The 21,565-nt window shown below is 32.4% G+C and overlaps 1 protein-coding gene across 6 annotated transcripts in view; it reads left to right on the forward strand.

The window, feature by feature from the left end:
• The window catches only part of LOC145291489 (uncharacterized), a 129,571-nt gene that overhangs the window by 51,614 nt on the left and 56,392 nt on the right, over positions 1-21,565 (forward strand). For all 6 annotated transcript variants that reach the window (XM_080137371.1, XM_080137372.1, XM_080137373.1 and 3 more), the window contains exons 6-8: positions 4,264-4,331; positions 9,086-9,158; positions 10,642-10,721. In XM_080137371.1, the coding sequence (XP_079993497.1) occupies positions 4,264-4,331; positions 9,086-9,158; positions 10,642-10,721 (221 nt within the window). The remainder of the gene's footprint in view (positions 1-4,263; positions 4,332-9,085; positions 9,159-10,641; positions 10,722-21,565) is intronic.

The raw sequence follows: 21,565 nt of genomic DNA on the forward strand, positions 1-21,565 counted from the left end.
CTCTGTCGAAGGTTTTAGGCAGACATACATACATACAAACACACAGGTGAGGTTTATATTAGACTAGCGGAGGATACCCGGCGTTGCCCGGGTGTTTGGAGCTGTGGTTGGCTTTGGGTAAATCAAAACTCCGGGGTTGGGGGGGGGGGGTAAAATAAAAAAAAATAAAAAAAGTTTTGGTAGGTAAGTATGAGGATCGAACCCGAACCCTTGAGGCAAAGTTGAAAATTAAAGTGTGAAAAAAAAACATGCGACGTTAACCATTGGGCCACCGCTAAATACTAACGGAAACACGTTTGAATTTATTTAACTATTTAGAATTGGAAGCCGCACGTTTTAATGAGGTCAACTTTGACTGCGGGGTAGTATTTCATTTACTGCGGGAACGCTTTTTTTATTTTTATTTTCCCAAGATGTTGGGGGGGGGGGGCAGCTCCCCATAAATAGGGGATTGTCCAAATTGAATAGCAATTGTCTGATATAAGGAAACTATTTCCGCATTGATCAAAGCTGATTGCTTTCGGACATTTCTGGCGATCCCGACCGGAAAAATATCACCAGAATTAGTGTTTGGAGGTGTAAAAGAAAAAAAAGTTTTAGTAGGAAAGTAGACTTGAAACTCGAAACTTCGAGATGGAAACGGAATGGAAAAAAAAAACCCCTGGGACCTAACCATCTCGGCCACAAGAGAAGATGAATGAAAAGCATTTTAATTTAACGTTTATAAAATGAAATTAACAGGTGCGAGAAATTTAAGTCACGTGATGTTTGACCTTGAAACATGACGCGGCTGCAAGCCAGTTTTCGCTTGTTTTATACTGAAAAGTGAAAAACACGCAGCGATCGAAATATCTGGAAAATATAGAGCGTAAAAGTCGGGCAAATTAAATACACACACGATCCTCATTCTTAAGTCGTAGATATTATCATTTAGACATGATATAAAAAGTTTTAAGAAGCGAGCCGAGCGAGAAGGCCAACAAAAAAAGCCTTTTATAGACATACACAAAAAAGCGAACATACATACATACACACATTTTTGCTTTTATATATATATATATATAGATTTCTTTTTTCTGACCACTTCTACATGTTTATTGTAAAAAGAAAAAAAAAAAGTACCCGGAAATTTAAATTTGCTTTAAGCTTTTTCTTCCCCAAAGAAAAATAGTTTAGATTGTGGATTTTAGATTTTCTCTTTTCTAAATCCAGGTAATAAAAAGTAAACATGCATATCTTATACATGTAAAAAGAATACAAACTAAAACCGTATTCATTTTCATGCTCTCTCATTGCAACATACCATGAGTTTGTAAAAATAAAGATTTAAACAAACTATATTCTATCTATCCTCACCTATTTAATATATCAGTTAGGATTGTTATTTCTGAGAACAATGGTTTAGGCCTTTGGTTAGGATCTATGTGTAGTAATTTTTTTATTATGAGACTTCTTTTTTGTTTGTGAGCATGTTTTTGTAGTACCATTAATGAAATTGTATTTTAAACCGTTGGGGATATTTTAAGTATGGTAATTTTTGTTGACTTAAAATAAAATTGATGGACAAATGGGGAGAGAATGTAAGGAAGAGTTCATATTGATGCGTCAAAATGTGTCTAGTTAAGTGTATGGTAGAGAATGGCCAACTGTTTTGTTCCTCATTTGGAAATGAATTAGTTTTTGTTTACAAATAAATCATTCAGTGTAGTATTTGTTCACTCCATCCTTCCCTGACATTACCTTTTAATGGGTGGTTTATTGCCTGGTTTCCTGAAGCAACATTTGTGTGGGTATTTTTGTCATCCAGCCTCTTTTTTTCTCCATATTAAAAACTTTTTCCCCCATATGGAGGCAAGTAAAGGACAGATTAATGGCTTAAAAATAAGAATTTATATTATTTAATTATTGGAATTCTTTGAGATGAGTAATTTGTATATTTAATTTATTTAGTTGTGGACCGTTATCCTCATCTTTTATAGTTGTTGTTTCATGACGTTTCCTACCCAAAGCCAGCCAGAGGATTAGTTGGCTAAAATGTGGTGAGACGACAACTATAAAAGGCAGTAATTACTGAAGATACAATTACGAGATTCAGCATTCCTATCTCATGGTTAACCATCTGACGAAGGCCAGAAAAATAGTTGGTCGAAATGTCATGAAACAACAACTATAAAGATGCAAATAATGGTCGACAAATAAAATATAAGAATTTATATCTTCAATTAATAAAGCATATAGAATATGGATTTATTCTGTCAAATGATTATTGATAACAAGTTAATTAAAATTTGAAATCTTTCCTTGGGTTTAAAAACTTGAAATCTTTTAATTTTAAAAGTATTCGCTTTAACGTAAGTTTTCACCAATGGTGGTGATTTTATTGCGCATCTCAAATTGTTTAACATCATACAAATTCAGCCAGTAGTCAGTCTTGTTTGATCAAAAAATACGCCACCTCACTATGCAAATATGACATGTTCTTAAATGAGACTTTTTAAACATGTGTCTAGAAGGGGGGGGGGACTTTAACCACACATACATTGTACATTGCTAACAAGTGCCATTTTCTAGACATTTCAGCTGACCCTGATAAGTGTTATTTGAATTTGCCTGTTAAAATATATATCTGTAACTTCATCCCATTAACTATTTATTTTAACAAATGAGATTGTCTGATCATCAAAGCTAAAAAAAAAAAAGTCATCTGATGGTGCTGTGTGTCAAAAACTTTGTGGGAGAAAATCCAGGGTTGGGGTATTCTGGATTAGAACAAAAAGTAAAAATTGTCTCTATTTAGAAGGATTTTTATTCCACTGATCAAGGAGAATGTTTAGTATACTACACATTGCTCCTAGCTAAAAGACCAACATTCTAATTCCATCTGTAAGTTGTTTAATTACTGTACATTCCACTCCATCTCCCCCTCCTGCCCCCTCAAAAGTCTAGTACTATCCAATTGAATGCATAGGCAAATTGAAATCTTTCATAAGCTTCTATTTAATGCTACAAGTATCTGCCTCTACTCGTGTGGCTCTATTTTTGCTTCCATAACATTCACCACTGTTTTGTATACACAGTATTTCCTATCATTTCCTGGTATGTTACAAATTAATAACAACATTCTCACATTTTTTTCTTTTCATATTTTATTTATACTCTCTTGTTTAAAACAATTGAATATATTTTAATTTGAAATTAATTGCTAGCATTCTTATGATTACGATTTGCCATCTTATCTATAATATAGATGATCTGTATATCAGCATAGCAATTAAGTCTTTCTGCAATGTATCTGTAGCTTTTATTAGTCTATGAATAAACGTTTCAAAGTTAATGCTTATTCATGGTCTAGTCTTTTTATTAACAACTAGCAAGGAAAGGCGTATGCATGGCATTGCCTGGAATGCAGCAAGGTCATTTTGTTTGCAAATATTTATTTATTTGCACATTGTTAAACTTGGGTAGAGAACTTGTATTCTTAAATTTAAAAATAAGTTCTCTCCCTTGCTGATTTTTACATTTAAATGATTTAAAAATGTTTTATATATTAGCAAGCATCTGAGAGGAACTAAAGATTTTTGTAAATAAATTGTAATTAAAAACAATAATACTGAACAATTATTAAAATTGAGTAGTCGGTAGCAAAGTTTGATATATCAGCTTTACTGCGATTTGGGTTTAACTTTAAATATCTGACAAGAAAGCTGTATTTTATAGATGGTAACTGCAACTTTGTTTATAAATCTGTGTCGGAAGTCTTTTGTTACCTCCTCTCTTTTTCTCTCACCCTGTTCTTTTTCTGTTTCCCTCCTTTCATACATTGTTTTTTCTTAACTAGATTTAAAATATTGATCTTTAATCCTTGATAATTATTTCTAATCAAACCATTTTTTTTTTAATCTGTTAAAAGTAAATTCTGTTTATTATTAGTGCAGATATGTTAGGTTTTCTTTAAATTTATTTTAAATATTTAAAATACCACTCCCGCCTCAATCATTAATGCTCATTATTTTATATTTGATATTTATAAAATTAACACATTTCTCCGTGTTTTGGGGGTTAACAGATGTAGAATAGCTATGGGCGATTTCAAATTCATTATTTCAGTTTTTTTTTAATATAAATTAATAAATCAGTTGTCTTTTGAATTTGTTTTTTTTTTTTGTTGTTGTTTTTTTTTATCTAGAATAAATTATGTATTAAATTTTTGTATTCTAAAAGTTTTGTTCCTATCATTTAAAATGTTCTCTTTTATTTTTACAGGTGAATATTCTTTAGAAGGTATATATGAAAGTGGTTGGAGGCCACTTTCCAAAAGAAATTTTGTCAAGGTAGGTTAACTTAACTCATTTTTAACTACCCACTTCTGGCAGATTAATTAAACAGTCACATTTTTGTGTGATTTAACATTTTTACAAAAATTAAGTAAAAGTGTAATTCTTTGTTTTTTTATTTATATACATATTATTACGGCAAAAGTTAATGTTTTCTTACTTGAAAGTATTATTGGATATGTAGAAATCAGAAATAGATATTCAAGAACAAATATTTAATAAAACTGTATGATGTATAATAAAGGTTTGGATATTTTTTAGTGCCATATCAACCTTTTTAGGCACAATCAATGCTGAGTACCATTTTTGTATAAACAAATTATTAAAACAGTAATTGTAATAATTACCCCATAAATCAGCACAATGAATGAATCTGTACCCATCTTGATTCATATGTTTAACATATTTGATATGTGATGCTGGATAACTTATAATTGAGTAAAAGAAAAGAATGAACTAATTTTAAGTTCTTGAATATTTGTAAATTGCATCACTTCAAAAAGTTAAAATAATATAAATTTAAAAAGAGGTTAAGTTAACTGTAGTTCTGATCCTTAATCCCATGTACAAAATCTGTAGATTTGAAACCCCAAATTAACCAATTTCTCCCATGAAATTTCCTCCTCCTGCAGTAGCCTGTTGAACCCACCTAGTAAATGCTGCTGGTTATTTCATTTTTTATTATAGTTATGATTTAAAAAGAAAAAAATAAAGACCCAGATATGTACAGATCGTTTACTATATATGCATAGATTTTAAATTGGACGTGCATGTTTTTTGAATCTGCGTGAATTAGTGTTTCTTTTAATAAAATCTTAATTCAAAATTAAAAAAATGAAATCGGGATTTATGCTAACAACTTGCATGTGGAGTTGGTAGCGAAAATGCTTTACTCTGACTATTGAAATTGTGATATTTCAAGTAAATTCATTTCTTTAATTCAAAGTCCACAACCATGACTTTCACATAAGCTTGAAATCACATTTTTTTGTCAAATTAACACTAAATGCACAGATTTGCTGCATAGCATTCGCTTGGAATAATTTGAAGTGTAAAATGCCTGGATTTAAGACATTTATAAAACTGAACATAATGGACATAAAACTGAAGGTATCAAAATGATTATTATATTTCTCTTGGTTCATCCATCAGTCTGTTCCACTTTTTCTCTGGAACTACTGGGCCAATCTCACTGAAATTTTGTTTGGATTTTTGTTATTATGAGGTGCACTAAACTAATTATGGTATCTCTTCGATGTACAGTTAGGATTAGTATTAAACGCAAAAATGAGTACAAATTTAATCATTCAGCCAGCAATTTAGCATAAAGCACTCATTCTAAGTCAACAGTCTATAACTTTTGCCCTTTTTAATGGTCTAAAATGTTTATTTTCAATAATGAAATCTTTGTATATAGTGTACTACAACTCCTCAGATGTGTGTTTGCAATACAGATGTCAAGAAAATTAACAGCATATAGGGGGGAGGGATCATCTGATGTTTCGGAAGCGCGAGGATTTTAAAGGATAACTGCTTGTTTCATGTTTCAGCAATTTTGAGCATCAAAAAAATGTTTCTGAAAGTCATAGGAACTGTGCAGTTTTCTGCTTTTGTAAGTATGTCTGTGTGCTAGACACCTGGAGATCAAAAAATCTGCTCATGTTTGTCGACGAGATGTTTAATGATTTTGTAGATGTTTACTAAATTGCTAAATGACTGAGCTTCAATGAATCTAATCCTAAGGAAGCGAGCTATTCACATACGGCAGGTGTTTGGAGGGTATTCGCTTAGTTGCACTTAATGGTTTCTAGGTGATAACTGAACTAGATTGATGACACAAATTCTAAGTCTGGTTGCAACATCATTGTGTACAGTTTCAAATGAATAGCTGGAGAGCGACTGTGATGCTAAGACACCCTCAACTCTCCTAAATTTTAGGCATGTGCTTTTTGAGACATCAACACCTCCCTACAAAAAGCTACAAAATCTTAATGTCCTCTCCCCTCAACAGGGATATGCAAGCAACTGGGGACTGCTTGTGAATTTGGAGGAAACCGGTTCAACCCGCCTAGGGTAAGTGCCGCTCGGTTCAGTTTCACTTTTTCGAATGCAAATCACTGCTAGCAGTAATGCTTAGGTCATATTAACAAGACCTTGATATTGAGTTTTATGGAGGAGGGAGTATTTGCTCATTGGATTCTTCCTTCCAAAATACATGTCAGTAACTTTGTCAGCAGCTTGTTTCAATTGTCAATCTTTATACCATTGCTATCTTGTCTTTAGGTCTGATTAAAGGAAAGACTTGAGTGTAGGATCTGTCCTTTTTATCCCAAGATACAGCTGCATGTTTTAATATGGCAGCATTCTTTAAGTTGGCATCAGAAGGAGTAACTAAGAACAGATGATATTTCATACAGTGAAAATTATGTCCTATAATTGTAACTACTTTTCAACTGACAATGAATGATTTCAATTAGTTTCTTCCACCATGCACTCAAAAGTTGTTAAAGTTTATAAGCATCTTTAATGTCAGCAGTTTCAATAAATTTTAGTAAATTTTTTCAATAATTATGTTAAAAAAAAGTTTTTTATCGGCTTGATTATTAAATTCTAAATTATTTCAATTTAGAATATTTTAAAGTTTTTGGTTTGTCTTTTTTTTATATAAAACCTAATTTTAAAAATCTTTTGAATAGGTTGAAAAAAACTCTGATACACTGATCTTAAATTATTTTATTAAGAGTGAATTATATTTTTAACTTAATGCATGCATTTTAAAAGTGCTTGGAAAAGGGGAAGATTAGAGCATAACAACATAAGAAGTTGATGACATTAAATGAAGTAAAAAAAATAACGGAACAAAGAAACTAATGTAGAATTCCGAACAGGAATACACAAGACTCTTCATTTATTACTGGGCAATATAAGGTGGCCTTTCTATAGTGTGTTTGCTGGAGAAGTGCAGGATATAAAGATAACTTTTAAATTTTAATCTTTTATTTCCAAATAAAATTAGGTATACTAAATGGAAAGTTTATCTTCCTTATCTTAAATGTATTTAATGTGACCAAATAGACCTTTTCAAAACAAACAATAGTACTACTTATCTATGCATTGTTTTTCATTTTATACAGAAGAGAGAAAAAAACGTTGCTTGTGAGTATTAATGTGTAAATTAGATATAACAATGTTTAAACAATCATATTTAATATTTGTTTTATATGCTGGCATGTGTTGTCTGCTGAACAATCCTATACTCTGTCACCAATTGTGCCAATTATATCCTCACTATTCTCCAGTGTAAATAGATTCGACTGAAATTTGGCATATGTTCTTTCATTATAAGACTTCTTGAAATCCAGTTAAATGTCAATGACTGAGGAGATATTTTTAGGATTGACATCTGTATGTGAGTAGACTCATTTTGAAAACCTGTAGCAACAAGTGTGCACATATTTCAAATCATAATTCACTATTTTAACGGGTTCATTGAAATACTTTCAGTTACATCTACAACGGTAGGATGATTATTTAAATATTAGTAACTTAGTAGAATCCATGACTAATTAATAAAACTACTTGAAATTTTTTTTTATGTACTTATATCTTAAGTGGGTGGGAAGCATAACTTGTTACCTAGGATGCCCACATTCATGAGGGAGTGCAGGCAGTATTAGTATTCCCATCCAGAGTGCTTCTTTTGGAGGAGCTGGATTCGATAACTGACTTTGTGTCTAGCTTCACTCTTGTGGGTGGCAAGTCAATAGATTTGACATTATTCTTCTCTTAGGAAGTGGAGGGTTCCTGACTGAAGATAAAGCAAGATAATACCAATAATGTTTTACCATGACAGAACTTTGATTTTGGAATGGTTCATTTTTGAAATGGGTAAAATGCATCTTTGACACCTTGTGTAGACATATTTTATTGCCTGTTTAATAATCCCATTTTTCGTTCTTATGAATGATTGTGATTAAGATTTTTTTATTTTCATAATTTATAGTTTATACAACTTTTTTAATATAACCTCATATACATTCATTCATACCTGAATATACAATTTGAAAGGATTTATTGGATAAATTAGTAACATCAAATAAAGATTAAGTTATTTAATATCTTGTTCTTTTTTTTTTTTCTTTTTTTTTTTTTTTTTTTTTTTTTTTTTTTGCATAAGTCCATCCATGATTTTAAATAGGTGATACTGTCTTACAAACTAATAAGTACATTATTATATACTCCTTTATTTTTCTCATCTATATTTATATAAACTTTAGTAGATATTTCTATGTATGGGATTCACTTTTAAACTAATCAATCATTATGGGATTTGAAACATATTAAATCTTAAGGGTTTAATTTGGTTTTATGCCAAGCATATGTGAAGTCTTTTGTAAAATTTTAGCAATAGTTATTAAACATTATTGATAAATATTCCCCAAATTTTATTAGGAATATTTAAGGGATTGTAAGAAGGTATACTTTGGGCACAAAGATTCCTTGAATTTCAATTTCTTAAAACTCCTTAAACTTCAGACTTAATTTTAATCATTTTCTAGTATCAAAATTATTTAATGATTTTTGATCACAACTGAAATAATGATTTTAGGCATAAGATTAAGTACAATTAATTTTTTTAAGGTAACATGACAAAAAAGATTCATGTTGATACAATCAAACCTATTTTGAATTTAGTGATAAATGTGTAAAATTGAAAATTAATATTTAGTTTTATTACATTTATATTTTAGTTCTGGTATGATACAGTTCATGACAAAGAAGTACGTGAAATGATCTCAGATACGCGAGATGCTTCTCGTTTAAGTAAGTATATTTTTTGCATAGAATATAAACTTTTGGATATTATGTTTTATTTATCTATATTTGTATATTTTTAAGGCATACAAATGTTTTATTTTGAAATGTGAAATATATCGTCTTTTTTTAATCATCCAAGTTGTTTAAGTTAGCGTATCGAGGACATTTTGTTAGCAGACCTGTATTTGATTTTTAAAAGTCTAAACAAGATTGTTCAAACACTGTTCATCTTTTGTGGCCTTTATACTTTTTTCTAAGATGCTTCACACAAGCTTCTTTTTCGTTTGGTTTCTTAAGTCATAGTAATATGGATGTTTTAGATCCGTGGAGCGATACAGTAGCCAATGAGGAATTTCTGTGACCTGAGTTTTTTTTAATTGAAAAAATTATCTGAAAAAGCTGGTTGGGGGGGGGGGGATTATGAAGTGTATGTTTCTTTCAACACCATTTGTTTAAAAATGTCTACTTGCTGCTGACTTATTATAAAAAAATATATTTTGTTTCTTGGTTACACAATTCGGTTCTTGTTCAGAATCCTCCCATATTAAAAAAAAAAATCTGATGTACATACCTGTGATAGAATGAAAATGTCATTCCAAAAATCATGTAAAATGATCAAGTAGTTTTATTTTAATTAAGAAAATCAAATATTATAAGTAAGTAAGAAACAAAGATAACTCGGCAATAATTCAAACTTGTGAGATCATCTTTATAATGCCTACAATTTCCCATTAAGTGTTTTAAATCATCTAAAAATGACTTATAAAAATAAAACTATTTGATCAATTTACTTGGTTTTTAGAATATGAGCATCATAAAGAATTTTCTGGGTTTTTGTTTTTTTTTAACACGAGGAATTCTGGACAGACCACTCACAATTCTCTCTTGTCCAAGTGCAGTGCAATGACAGCTTTTTGGAACTGTAATGTGAAGTCTGACCAAAGCTAGTACTACATTTGCCCAGCATAAGCTATCCTAATAAGTTACACTCGTATGGTAATGGGTTTATTCAGCTGTATAAACTTTTATGCAAGTATGAATGTCTTTTATTTCAGAAAGGTTGGCCTGTCAAGGAAAACTTGGAAACAAATGATTAAAGAAAACTTTACAAAATGGAATTTGGAGACAGTTGACCTGCTGATCTGTAAAGACTGGAGAGTGAGCTTAAGAATTATGAAAAACTGTTTGATCCCTGGACAAGTGAAAACTGTCATTAAATGTTGGCAAATGATATCTTGGAGATTAATAAGAAATTACGTTAAATGATTTCGTCTAAACAACTTAGATTTATTATTGTATTTGAAACTTTTTTTTTTTTAATTTCTTCACAATGTCTGTTCCACTTGTCCAACTTTGATTTAACTAAATTGATTTCATTTGTGTAACTTTAATTTTTTAGTCATATTAATAGTTGTATTTTTGTGAGAATACATTTCAAAAATGAATATAATATTAATAATATTGTTTTAATTTTTTTTCTTCTTTACAGGACAGTGGGTTGGAGAAGAAGTTTTAAATCTTGGCCGAGATCTCGGGGTGAATGATGTCGAAGGCCAAAGGGTTACACAGGTGAAAACTTAAATTTTCTTTTTGTATGACTAAAGAAAAATATTTATTCAACAGTTGTGAAAGAATATGGTTTTGTTTTTTCTATTTTTAAAATATTTCTAAAAAAAAAAAAAAAAAAATTGTTTATTACACATTCATATGTTCATATTTTCTCCACATTTTGCAGAAGACAATTTCTCTCCTTTTTCAAATTTCTTTAGCTGAACGTCCAGTAACATTATCACCCTATCTTCTGATTTACCTTTTTTCTCTGCATCCTTCCACTATTCTTTCTAAATTAGAAAACTAAGTGCACATAGAATTCTAAAATATTATGATTTCTAAATATATTCTATTGCCTTTCAGTTTGTAGAATTGTGTTGAAAAGATTAGAGGCTTATTGCCTGTTCTTGAATATTTAAAATAAATGTTAATCTCTGGGCTTTTACCAATTTTAAGATTTTTTTTTCTTCACTTGTTAATATTGTAATATTGAATGAAAATCTTGATGTGGAGTTGTCTATCACATTATTTTTTATATTCCTATCCTCAATATTCTATGAAAAATTTTCTCAGTTTTTAAGGGAATAACTTTATCTGAAATCATTGTTCTATCAGTAACCTGAATACCTCCATCTTATGTCTTTGCATTCAGTCTTTTTAGCACAACATTGTTTCTTATGATGGTCGTTTGATTCCTTTTTTACTTGTTTTAAATTTCACTTTGGCTATCCTATGACATTCGTCAGTTTACATTATCTCTTTCGTGTTTTGTCTTTTTACCAATGACTATTTTCTTTTTTGTGACATCCGGATATTTAATTTTTCTGTAGGAAAATTTCTTTGTTTGGTTCAGCAATTAATTAACTTATGCTTTTATGTATGTTTACATAATGATAGTATAATTCCTTCAAATGCTATTAATCTCTCTTAAAAAAAAAACTTTCATCTTTAAATCTAAATTTTACTAACATCTCTTCAAATACTTTTTATCTTTAAATCTAAAATGAAAAAAAATGTGATATTTATTATAAACTAGCATGGGTACCCGAGAATCCCAAGAACCCCGACGAAAAATACCTTTCTTGGACATATAAAAATGTGGACGCCGCTTTTGCCTTAGATGTTTTAAAATATTAAAATCCTTTAGAAATCATTTTATTCTTTAATGATTGTGAAAGGATATTTTCTAAAATATATGAAACTTTAGTATCCTAAGAAAAGCAAGGCAAAAACATGTTCCTACTATAAAGATTATTAATCTTTTGGCCAATTCTTTTCATCGGGGTTCTTGGGGTTCTCGGGTACCCATGCTAGTTTATAATAAATATCACATTTTTTTTTCATTTTAGATTTAAAGATAAAAAGTATTTGAAGAAATGTTAGTAAAATTTAGATTTAAAGATGAAAGTTTTTTTTTTTTTAAGAGAGATTACGATGGCCATAATCTAAACAATTGCTGCTTTGGATATGTAGTAGAGAAGCCAACAAACGGAAAAAAAAAAAGTAAAAAAAATTCAAATAAAGGTTACCAAAGTAATAACAAATAAATGTTACCAAAGGTAAGAACTTTTTTACCTGCCAGGATAAGTTTTGTGTTTTAACATTTTGAAACTTTTATTCGGTTCGAAAAGGAACCAGTATCTAGTTCGTAAGTTGAACCGATAACAATATGGCCAACTCGAAACATACTGTCTTTGGAAAGTCAATAATGTCTCAAAAGTCTAAAAATAAACTAAGTACTGAAAGAAATCCACCCAATAAATGTCACTGTGACTCGCCAAAGACCACCTTTTTCCTTTTCTCTTCCCTACTTACCTAAATGTACCAAATATTAATACTATAACCCATTTCCCTCTCCCATTGCAAAACTCGTGCTCTGCAAGTCAGTGAACAGAAACAATAAAATTCACTACAAAACAACCAAACAGTACAAACTAGTAATTGAAGATACAAAGAGCTTGAGAAATAAAAACCTTAAATAAAATAACTGGATGCAGCATGAATATAATAACTCAAAGGAGTTGATGGACCATGAAGCAAAATGACTAAACCAAACATCACAAATAAATGCTTGAAGAATTTGAAACATAAAAACACAATTAATGGCCCTGTCTGTGAGCTCCAGAATACACACTGCCTCCCCGCAGAGGGTAAAAGTCCCTCAATGGGGCCACCTGTTGGCCGTAAGTGGCGACCTGTAATGCTCTAGAATGGGATCCTGGTGACTGAACACCTTACGATTCTGAACCAAGTGACCATGAGTTTGTAACACTCCATTTTGGCCCTTACTTTGGCTAGACGGGCAGTCAGAGAGATCCAACCCAATCAATAGACTAGTTATGACAAACTTTGATAACAGTAAATCTTTACAAAAAAGAATTACAAATACATCACATACATACCTCACCCACAGAAAAAACATATGCTAATATTAGAAGACAAAGGCAAGGACCAATCAGATAGTAAAACCAGATGCTACCAACAACAAATCCATTTATTATACCTTTCCGGGCCCAAGGAAATTGTCACAAACATCTACACCCACTGTTTAAGTATATCATCCTTGTATCCCTGAGATGTTTGAGCAAATGGGTTTCCCCTCAACCATCTCCCACTGTAGGGCTCTGAGGAGGGTGGGGAGCAAGGATAATGAATCAACATAAAAATTCATATGGTTTAAAAAAAAAAAAAACAGTGATAAAAGAATGAAAAGAAAATATTGTTCTGAACAAAATTAGAATTGGATACACTAAACTAACACACTTGATTGAAGCTACAGAAAAGTTGGAATGCACATTCTGTTACCAACAAATGACAAAGCATATACTAATGGAATGCCAGAAATACAGAGATGAAACAAATATTACACAGCAAATGGAATTGAGGAATTATTTATCATAAGGCGGCACCACACATGATTATCAAGTATTTAAAAAAGAAAATCTCTTTAGATTACTTTAAACAATACTGATAAAACCTTGAAAGCAACTAAAAGTTTAAAGACACATAACTTTGATAATAATTTAAAATTTGTGCAACACAAAAGTTTAAAATAAATAAGAACTATCCCAATTCAATAAATGATTTGGTATTAGTGTTGGGACGATTCCTAATTTTTATATGATTCCAATTCCAGGAAAATATTGATTAACGATTCCGATACCAAGTACGATTCCGATTCCTAGGGAATTATTGTTTTGAAATATACCAGGTAGTTTTATACTTATGGTCTGGTAGTTGCCAAATATGTTCCCTAACTTTGGAAGAGATATTTTATGTCTACACCGTCGTGTTTTGGTTTAAATAAAATTATTATATAGTAAACTAAACGGAAAAATTAGCAAAATTTATGTTAGAGAAAATTTATTTTACTTAATTGGAATACAGAAAAAAACCCAAAGAAAATAGAATTTATCCTTCAGAGCAAAAACAAATAAAATAGAATTTATATAACAGAACAAAAACAAGAAAATTAGAGAATAAATTAACACGATTCATTATTTTGCTCCTCATAATTAACAGATTTAATGAATTAAATAAAAAAAAATATAGCGGAAGGGAAAGAAAATATATACTAATCAAATATAAAAATGGTGAAAGCCAACTTCCGCCTAAAAAAGTTTTAAAAAAAAAAAACAACTTTATTTTATTTTACAAAACCCAAAATGAGATTAGAATTTGGGACCCCATCGCTTCAGTAAGACCTTTTGGTGCCATTTTTACCTACTTATTCACTCGTGCCATTTTTACCGAGCACCACATTTTTGATACTGCAAGAAATACGAACCATGCTGAAATAATGTTATTATTGAAAAAGCTATTCTTTAACTGTTCTGCACTTTCACCTAACAATTTAATGAAAAAACATACCATAAAAATTTAATTCAACTTGGAAATCCCATCTAAAATATAACACGGTATGTACACTGCACAAGCACCAAAGTAAAATCCCAATTCTCGTCGAGTGGTTCCAATATGGGATCAGTTTGCTATAACGTTGTAACTAAAAACTAGCACCCCTTTCAAATGTCAAAATACTTTTGCTTGTTTTTTGTGAGATAATCTGGTAAGTGTCCAATCAATAATAATCCACTGTTCTGTTCGGTTTCTTACAATTTTTCAAAATTGCAAAAAAACAAACAGAAAAAAATATAGACGGGATGATGCTCGTTCGGGTATACTCCAAAAAATATATCTAATTTGGTAAAAAAGTAACTTAGTTTGTCTTTAATAACATTTGCTTTTTTGTTTATTTATTGTTTCACTCATTTTTTTGGCATTATTATTCTCAAAGATTATTCAAAAGAAACGTGAAGGTATTGTGCAATTATTATAAGAAACTATCTTATTTATTCAATAAATATATTTTTATATTTGAAAATTAAAAAGTTATTAGAACTAGAATATAGTTGAAACCACAAAAACAATTTCTTAGTTATTTCATTTCATAATTAGCATATTCATTACAAGCACAGACTAGTTAAAATTAAATTAATTTTCAACTCATGAAACACATTTTGACTGTCTTTAAAATAGTCTAAAAGTATACACTTACATTTTTATCTTGGAAAATTTACACTGTCTTTTGTGTGTCTTGTCAGTATGAAAACTAAATTGTCCAACGATATGAAAGATACCAATTAGCAGAAATAATTTCTATCTGTAATTTGGGATTTATGGCTTTATATTTATTGCGCCGTACAGACACATGACACCAATACATGTTTTTGCATAAAGGTGTGAAAACTTTTGAATTCACTAATCCCTTTAATATCCACTTTACTTGTCGCTAACACTTTGAAATTGTTAGATTTTTTTCACACTTTGTTACCATTGGCTTGCCAATGCTGGCTAGGTGCCCCCCCCCTCCCCGGAGATCGTTTCTTTCTCATTTTTCCACAGTTAAAAAAATGAAATGCCATCAAATGATTTCAAAAGTACAAAAGTTTTCAATAAAAATCAGCAAAAGATTTTCCAATGACTAATTTTTTTAAATGTTTATAATATTCTAAAAAAAGATTTTAAATTAAAACTTAAAAATTCCATAATATATAATAAATAAATTCTATTTCCGACTATTTTCGCGCCTAAGCTTGGCTGAAAAAAATTGGGGGGGGGGGGTTGTCACCCCTCTATGGCTGTCACCCGGGGCTGACCGCCCCCCCCCTAGCTACGCTAGTGGGTATGAGCCCCTGAACCCTCAGACTATTTTTGCCCATTTTACAGCTTTCGTTAAGGTACGCTCGAGTGCACACTAAGGCTATTCGTGTGCCATATGTGCACCCACATTCGTATTAAAGTGACATAAGTGTAGTAATCTTTCGCGGACAATTTAAAATTAGATGGAAATTAATTTTTAAAAATTGCGGATAATTTTGGAAAGGCAATTGTTTTTTTGTTTTTTGTTTTTTTTGTAAATCTCGATAATACATTACCATAGGACCTGCCTTTAAAATCTTAATTTTCATATAATTCCGGGTGTGTTATAAACAAATATTACATTCAAAATTGGGGCCGGCAAATAGTTTTTAAAATATGGAAGGAAGCACCTAACACGTGTTTTTGTTTGTTTATAAAGTTCATGGTGTTTTTTTTTGGGGGGGGGGGGGTACAAAAAACATAGCCCCCCCCCCCCCCCCATGTCTTTTTTAGAATAAGTTTTTTTTATTTTTTCGGGATAAAAAGAAAATTCGAAATAGGTATTTTATGAAGAGTTACTCAAGAATTGGGTGGCATTTTCAGCACACTTTAGAAAATATATTTTTCTATACGAACGTGAGACGAGCCCTAAAGTAAAATAATACCAAAAATGTTATCTAATCTAAATTAAAACCAATATTTTATTTTTTTTGGGGGGGGGAGATCTGCAAAGAAGTTCCAAAAAATATATCTAATTGCTTCATGAGCTGAATATTTTAATAGAATGTAAATTTAAACAAAAAAAAAATATTTGAAAATTGACTTACCCAGTAGTAGCTTAAATTAAATATAAAGCTGTATTTAAGAGATAGCAAAATAATTGTTTTTGTTTTTTCATTTTCTGAAGACCTTAACCGCAAACCACCACTTAGCATGTGTAGTTCTAATGTTATTCCAATGATATTCTTTTTGAAACTTCAAAAGAAGCCGACTACTGTCAAAATTTTGCAAAATAATACGTGATCAATTTCATTTTAGAGATATTTCTTTCAAAAGCCTTCTTTTAAAAAAAGAAAAAAAAAGTATATTGTGCTATTAAACCTTTTACTGTTTAAATAATTTGACTTTGCTCGTTTTATTTTAAGAAAATATGAGTTGAAAAAGCATTTTCATTCACTATTAGAAGATTTGTCAGTAAAAAAAACAGTCGCCAAAAAGATAAGCGGTTTTTAAATTTTATTTTTACTCGCAATGTAGATCCCTGCATACTTCTTTTCAAGTTAACTCTTTTGTAGTTTTGATTACAATAGATCTGAATGAATGAACCTTGTAAGGGAGGGGGCACTAAGCATTGCCTGTTAATAATGAATTTCTTTGGTTTCTTTTTATAACATGCTACATTTCTCTCTTGCGGTTAGAAATAGCAGGGATTTTTTTCTTTTTTTTCAACATCAGACTAAAAGAATCGTAATGAAGGAATCGGAAAATAAAGGTATTTTTTAACGATGCGATTCCGATACCTCACAAAATACACGATTCTTACGATTTACGATTCCGATTAATCATCCCACCACTAGTATTAAATGACCCACAGTGGTTGATATCCCATAAAATACCAATAAACCAACCAACCTAAGGCAGCATGTTTGGGGTTGGCCACATTGTTATCAGTTAAAATTATGAACTAAATACTAGTTCTTTTTCAAACCGAATAAAGGGTTCAAAATATGTTAAAACACAACTCTTAACCAGGTAGGTAGAAGAGTACTGCTCGGTCAGTGGGTCTGTAGAATACACTGACTGCCTCCTGGCAGAAAAGTAAGTCTCTTGGCCATGGGTGGCAACCCGTGATGCCTTAGGGCGGAATCCTGTGGTTGAAGGAGCCAAAGGTTAGGAACCTCTCCTCTTCCCAACACATCACTTTGGCCGTATTAACCCCCCCCCCCAAAAAAAAAAGAAGAAATATAATAATGCACCACTTCACACCCAAAACAAAAAAACAACACATACTATACTGATGTTAGAAGGTAATGACAAGGATCAATCAGATAACAATCCCAAATGCTAGCAACTACAAACCTTCCTACCTTGCAAGGGTCAAGGAAATAGGAAACTGTCACATGCACCTACACTCAATGTCTGAGTATATATCCTTGTATTTCTGAGATGCTTGGGCAAATGAGTTTCCTCCAACCATCACCAAATATAGGGCTCCGTGGAGTGTGGGGAGCGCAGATGAAAGAAAATACTTCATATGATTTCCAAAATACCTAAGACCCCATCTAGACTCAAATACAGATGTTCTGTGAGTATATAATCTTAGAATCGCAAGACAATACACAAATGGAAAAATGATAAACAAAAACCTAAGCATAAAGCAAATAAAGAAATTATAAAAACGAAACCTTACTTGTACAAGTATCTTCCAAAAAAAAGTATCAAAAAAACTCTAACATGAACAAAGTTCCATGATATAAATATCAAAACCTATCCTCACAAAACCTTCAACACCGCAAAAAGAGTCCTCAAATTTGCCATTGCCTATGACCTCACTCAGATTGTTCACAAACCCACCCGTGTGCCCGATACTACCGGTCAGTAAGCAAGCCTTCTAAACCTTTTTCTCACAACTTCCCCTGAGCTATGTTCATGTTCCGTTCTATCTCCCCTGAGATCCTCCAACTACATAGTTGTATCAGTTAAGATAAAATGAAATACAATAAGTCTTCAGGCGTACCTCTCCACCGTACTGTATATCGATACTCTATGGCTGACTGGGATAGTTTCCGTACATTCATATCTGATCTACCTCTGCATTCCATGTTTAAAAAGGATATGTCCTCTATAGTATCAGACCTGATTGAATGGTTAATTGTAGGCATAGACCGATTCATACCATCCAAAAAATTCCAACAAAAACCTAACAGCCAGCCATGGTTCTCCTCAGAATGTGCTGCTGCCAGTGCGCACAGAAATCATTTTTTCCATAGCTACCAACGTAATAGATGCACTGAGACTAAGCTGCTTTGAGGACTGCCAGCAACCACTGTAAAAGAGTAATAAAAAATGCAAGAGAGCTATATGCCCAGTCTGTTAAATCCAAAGTAGCTGATCAGCGGCTTGGTTGCTTGGTTCCTACCAGTTTTGCCAAATAGCAAACAGAATCCTGAACAGAAACGTGCGTTCTGTCCCAACCATCATCAATGGACCTGAGGTCATCTCATCAGCATCAGACAAAGCCAAACTCTTTGCCAAGAACTTTGCAGCTAACTCTACCCTCTGCGACGAAGGTCATCAACTCCCTGTATTTCCTCCTACAACAGACAACACACTATCCAACATACAAATATCTGTGCATGAGGTCGCCAAACTAATCAAGAACCTTGATTCCAGTAAAGCAACTGGCCCAGGCGGCATTCCAATTATAGTGTTGAAAAAGCTTTGACCAGAACTTGCTCCCTTACTTACAAAACTGTTTAAGCATTGCCTTAAGGAGAAGTGCTTTCCAACACCCTGGAAAACCTCATCAGTATGCCCTGTATTTAAGAACTCTGGTAATAAGTCCTCTCCCTCTCAATACAGACCAATAAGTCTCTTGTGTGTCATGAGTAAGTTACTGGAATCCATATTAAATAAAGTAGTCAACCACCTTAGCAGAAATAACCTCCTTAGTGACATGCAATATGGTTTCCGTTCTGCTAGATCTACAGTTATATCCCATAGGATTAGTGAATCTCTCAACAAAGGCTTCCTTTCTAGGGCAATTGCTCTTGACATATCAAAGGCCTCCGATAAGGTTTGGCATAAGGGCCTACTTTATAAGATTTCCAGCTGCGGTATTACTGGAAATGTTTTCTCAATAATTAAATCATTTCTCTTTGATAGGCTCATAAGAGTAGTGGTTGATGGCAGCAATCAGAGGACCACAGTATTAATGCTGGAGTCCCTCAGGGCTCCATCCTGGGCCCAACTCTCTTCCTGATCTACATCAATGATCTCCCAAAACACATACTTAAATCATTCGTTGACATCTATGCTGATGACACGACCATCTACGGCAACACATCAAAGGCTGTAAATGACAAAGCTTTCTCGGATTCCCTCTCCTCTGATCTTGAGCGCGTGGTTCACTAGGGGAAGAGATGGCTGGTTACTTTTAATGCATCTAAAACCAAGTTCCTAATTTTATATCATCAACGCTCTGTTCCTTATCTAGCATCAATTGAAATGGATGGCTTTCGTCTTGGGGAGGCTTCATGTTTTGACAAACTCCTGGGTTTGACCTATACTCCTGATCTGAAATGGGACACGTACATCAAGTCTGTTGCCCGGGCCGCTGAGAAAATGGTGGGATCCTTCTACCGCTCCAGAAGATATCTAACTCCTGATGCAATTCTCTATCCGTATAAAAGCCAAGTACGTCCAAAGATGGAGTACTGCTGCCACATCTGGGCTGGAGCTTCTAAAAACAGCCTATCCTGCCTTGACAAAGTACAAAATAGACTTTGTGGCTTAGTGGGGGATGCTCTCTTCTCTTCCCTGCAACCTCTCTCCCACAGAAGAGACATTGCGAGCCTGTCTTTATTTTATCGTTATTTCCATGGCGAGTGCCGTCTGAGCTCCAATCTCTGGTCCCCCCCTCGCCAATCTTTCACGATAAACACTCATTTAGCTAAAACCACTGTCAGTAATTTCCCCCACTCTTTATCTGTGTCTAAATCAAAATGTAGATTCCATAAACATAGCTTCTTTCTGAGAAGTGCACGCCTGTGGAATTCACTTCCGTTTGCCTGTTTCCCACCTGACTATAACTTGGATGTCTTCAAGTCCAACATATACAAATTCCTGATTAATCGCCCCCTTAAGTAAGACACTTTATCAACTCTCCAATACCAACTATTGCTACAATATTATCCCATTGATTATTGTACACAAAATAACCCTTATCCCCGAGTGGCTTCTGGGTCTTCATAAGTGGTGATCCCTATGTAAAAAAAAAAAAAAAAAACTGCTCCCTAGAAGAAATAAGACTAAATCTAAAAACCAAAAAGTTATAGATACCAAAAGAATTATAAAAAAAAAACAATAAATGCAAATGTATACATATTAACCTTCAATACCTCCACCACACCAATTGAAATCAAAATTGGATATATTAACATTATAGTAGAGACATATATCCCCAGATCACTTTGCTGCCTAAACTGCCAAAAATTCTGCCAGTACAAAGAATACTGCATCAGAAAAACAGTATGCCCAAAATGTGGCAGCAATAAACACTAGGAAACAGAATGCCAAGGAAACTCAAAATGTACAAATTGTGGTGAGAATCATCTAGCATGCCAAAACTGAATCAAAGAAAAAAGAATAAATGAATTAAAATATACAAAAAACTAAAGTTTTACTGAAACCAGAAAGATCATTGAATCAGCCTCCACAACAGAACCAGTTAAATCGTATGCGGAGGCAACCAAAAATCAACCAAAAATACCAGAAAACAGAACTTAAGGAAATGCCAACCCTAATAAAGGCACTCCAAGAACTAGTCTAGGTATTAAGGGCCAACTTATGGCAACTACTGTCGAGCTGTACTTGAAAATAACAGCCAAGAGTAAAATCCCATCAGATCTCATAATCCGAACACAACTTTCAAATAAAAAACCCATGGAAACTAACAACATCCCAAAACCAAATGAACAAACACCTAATATATCCCAGAAAGA

Source organism: Euprymna scolopes, chromosome 12 (genome assembly GCF_053919585.1).
Source record: "Euprymna scolopes isolate OS-2025 chromosome 12, ASM5391958v1, whole genome shotgun sequence".
In the NCBI taxonomy this organism is placed as follows: domain Eukaryota; kingdom Metazoa; phylum Mollusca; class Cephalopoda; order Sepiida; family Sepiolidae; genus Euprymna; species Euprymna scolopes.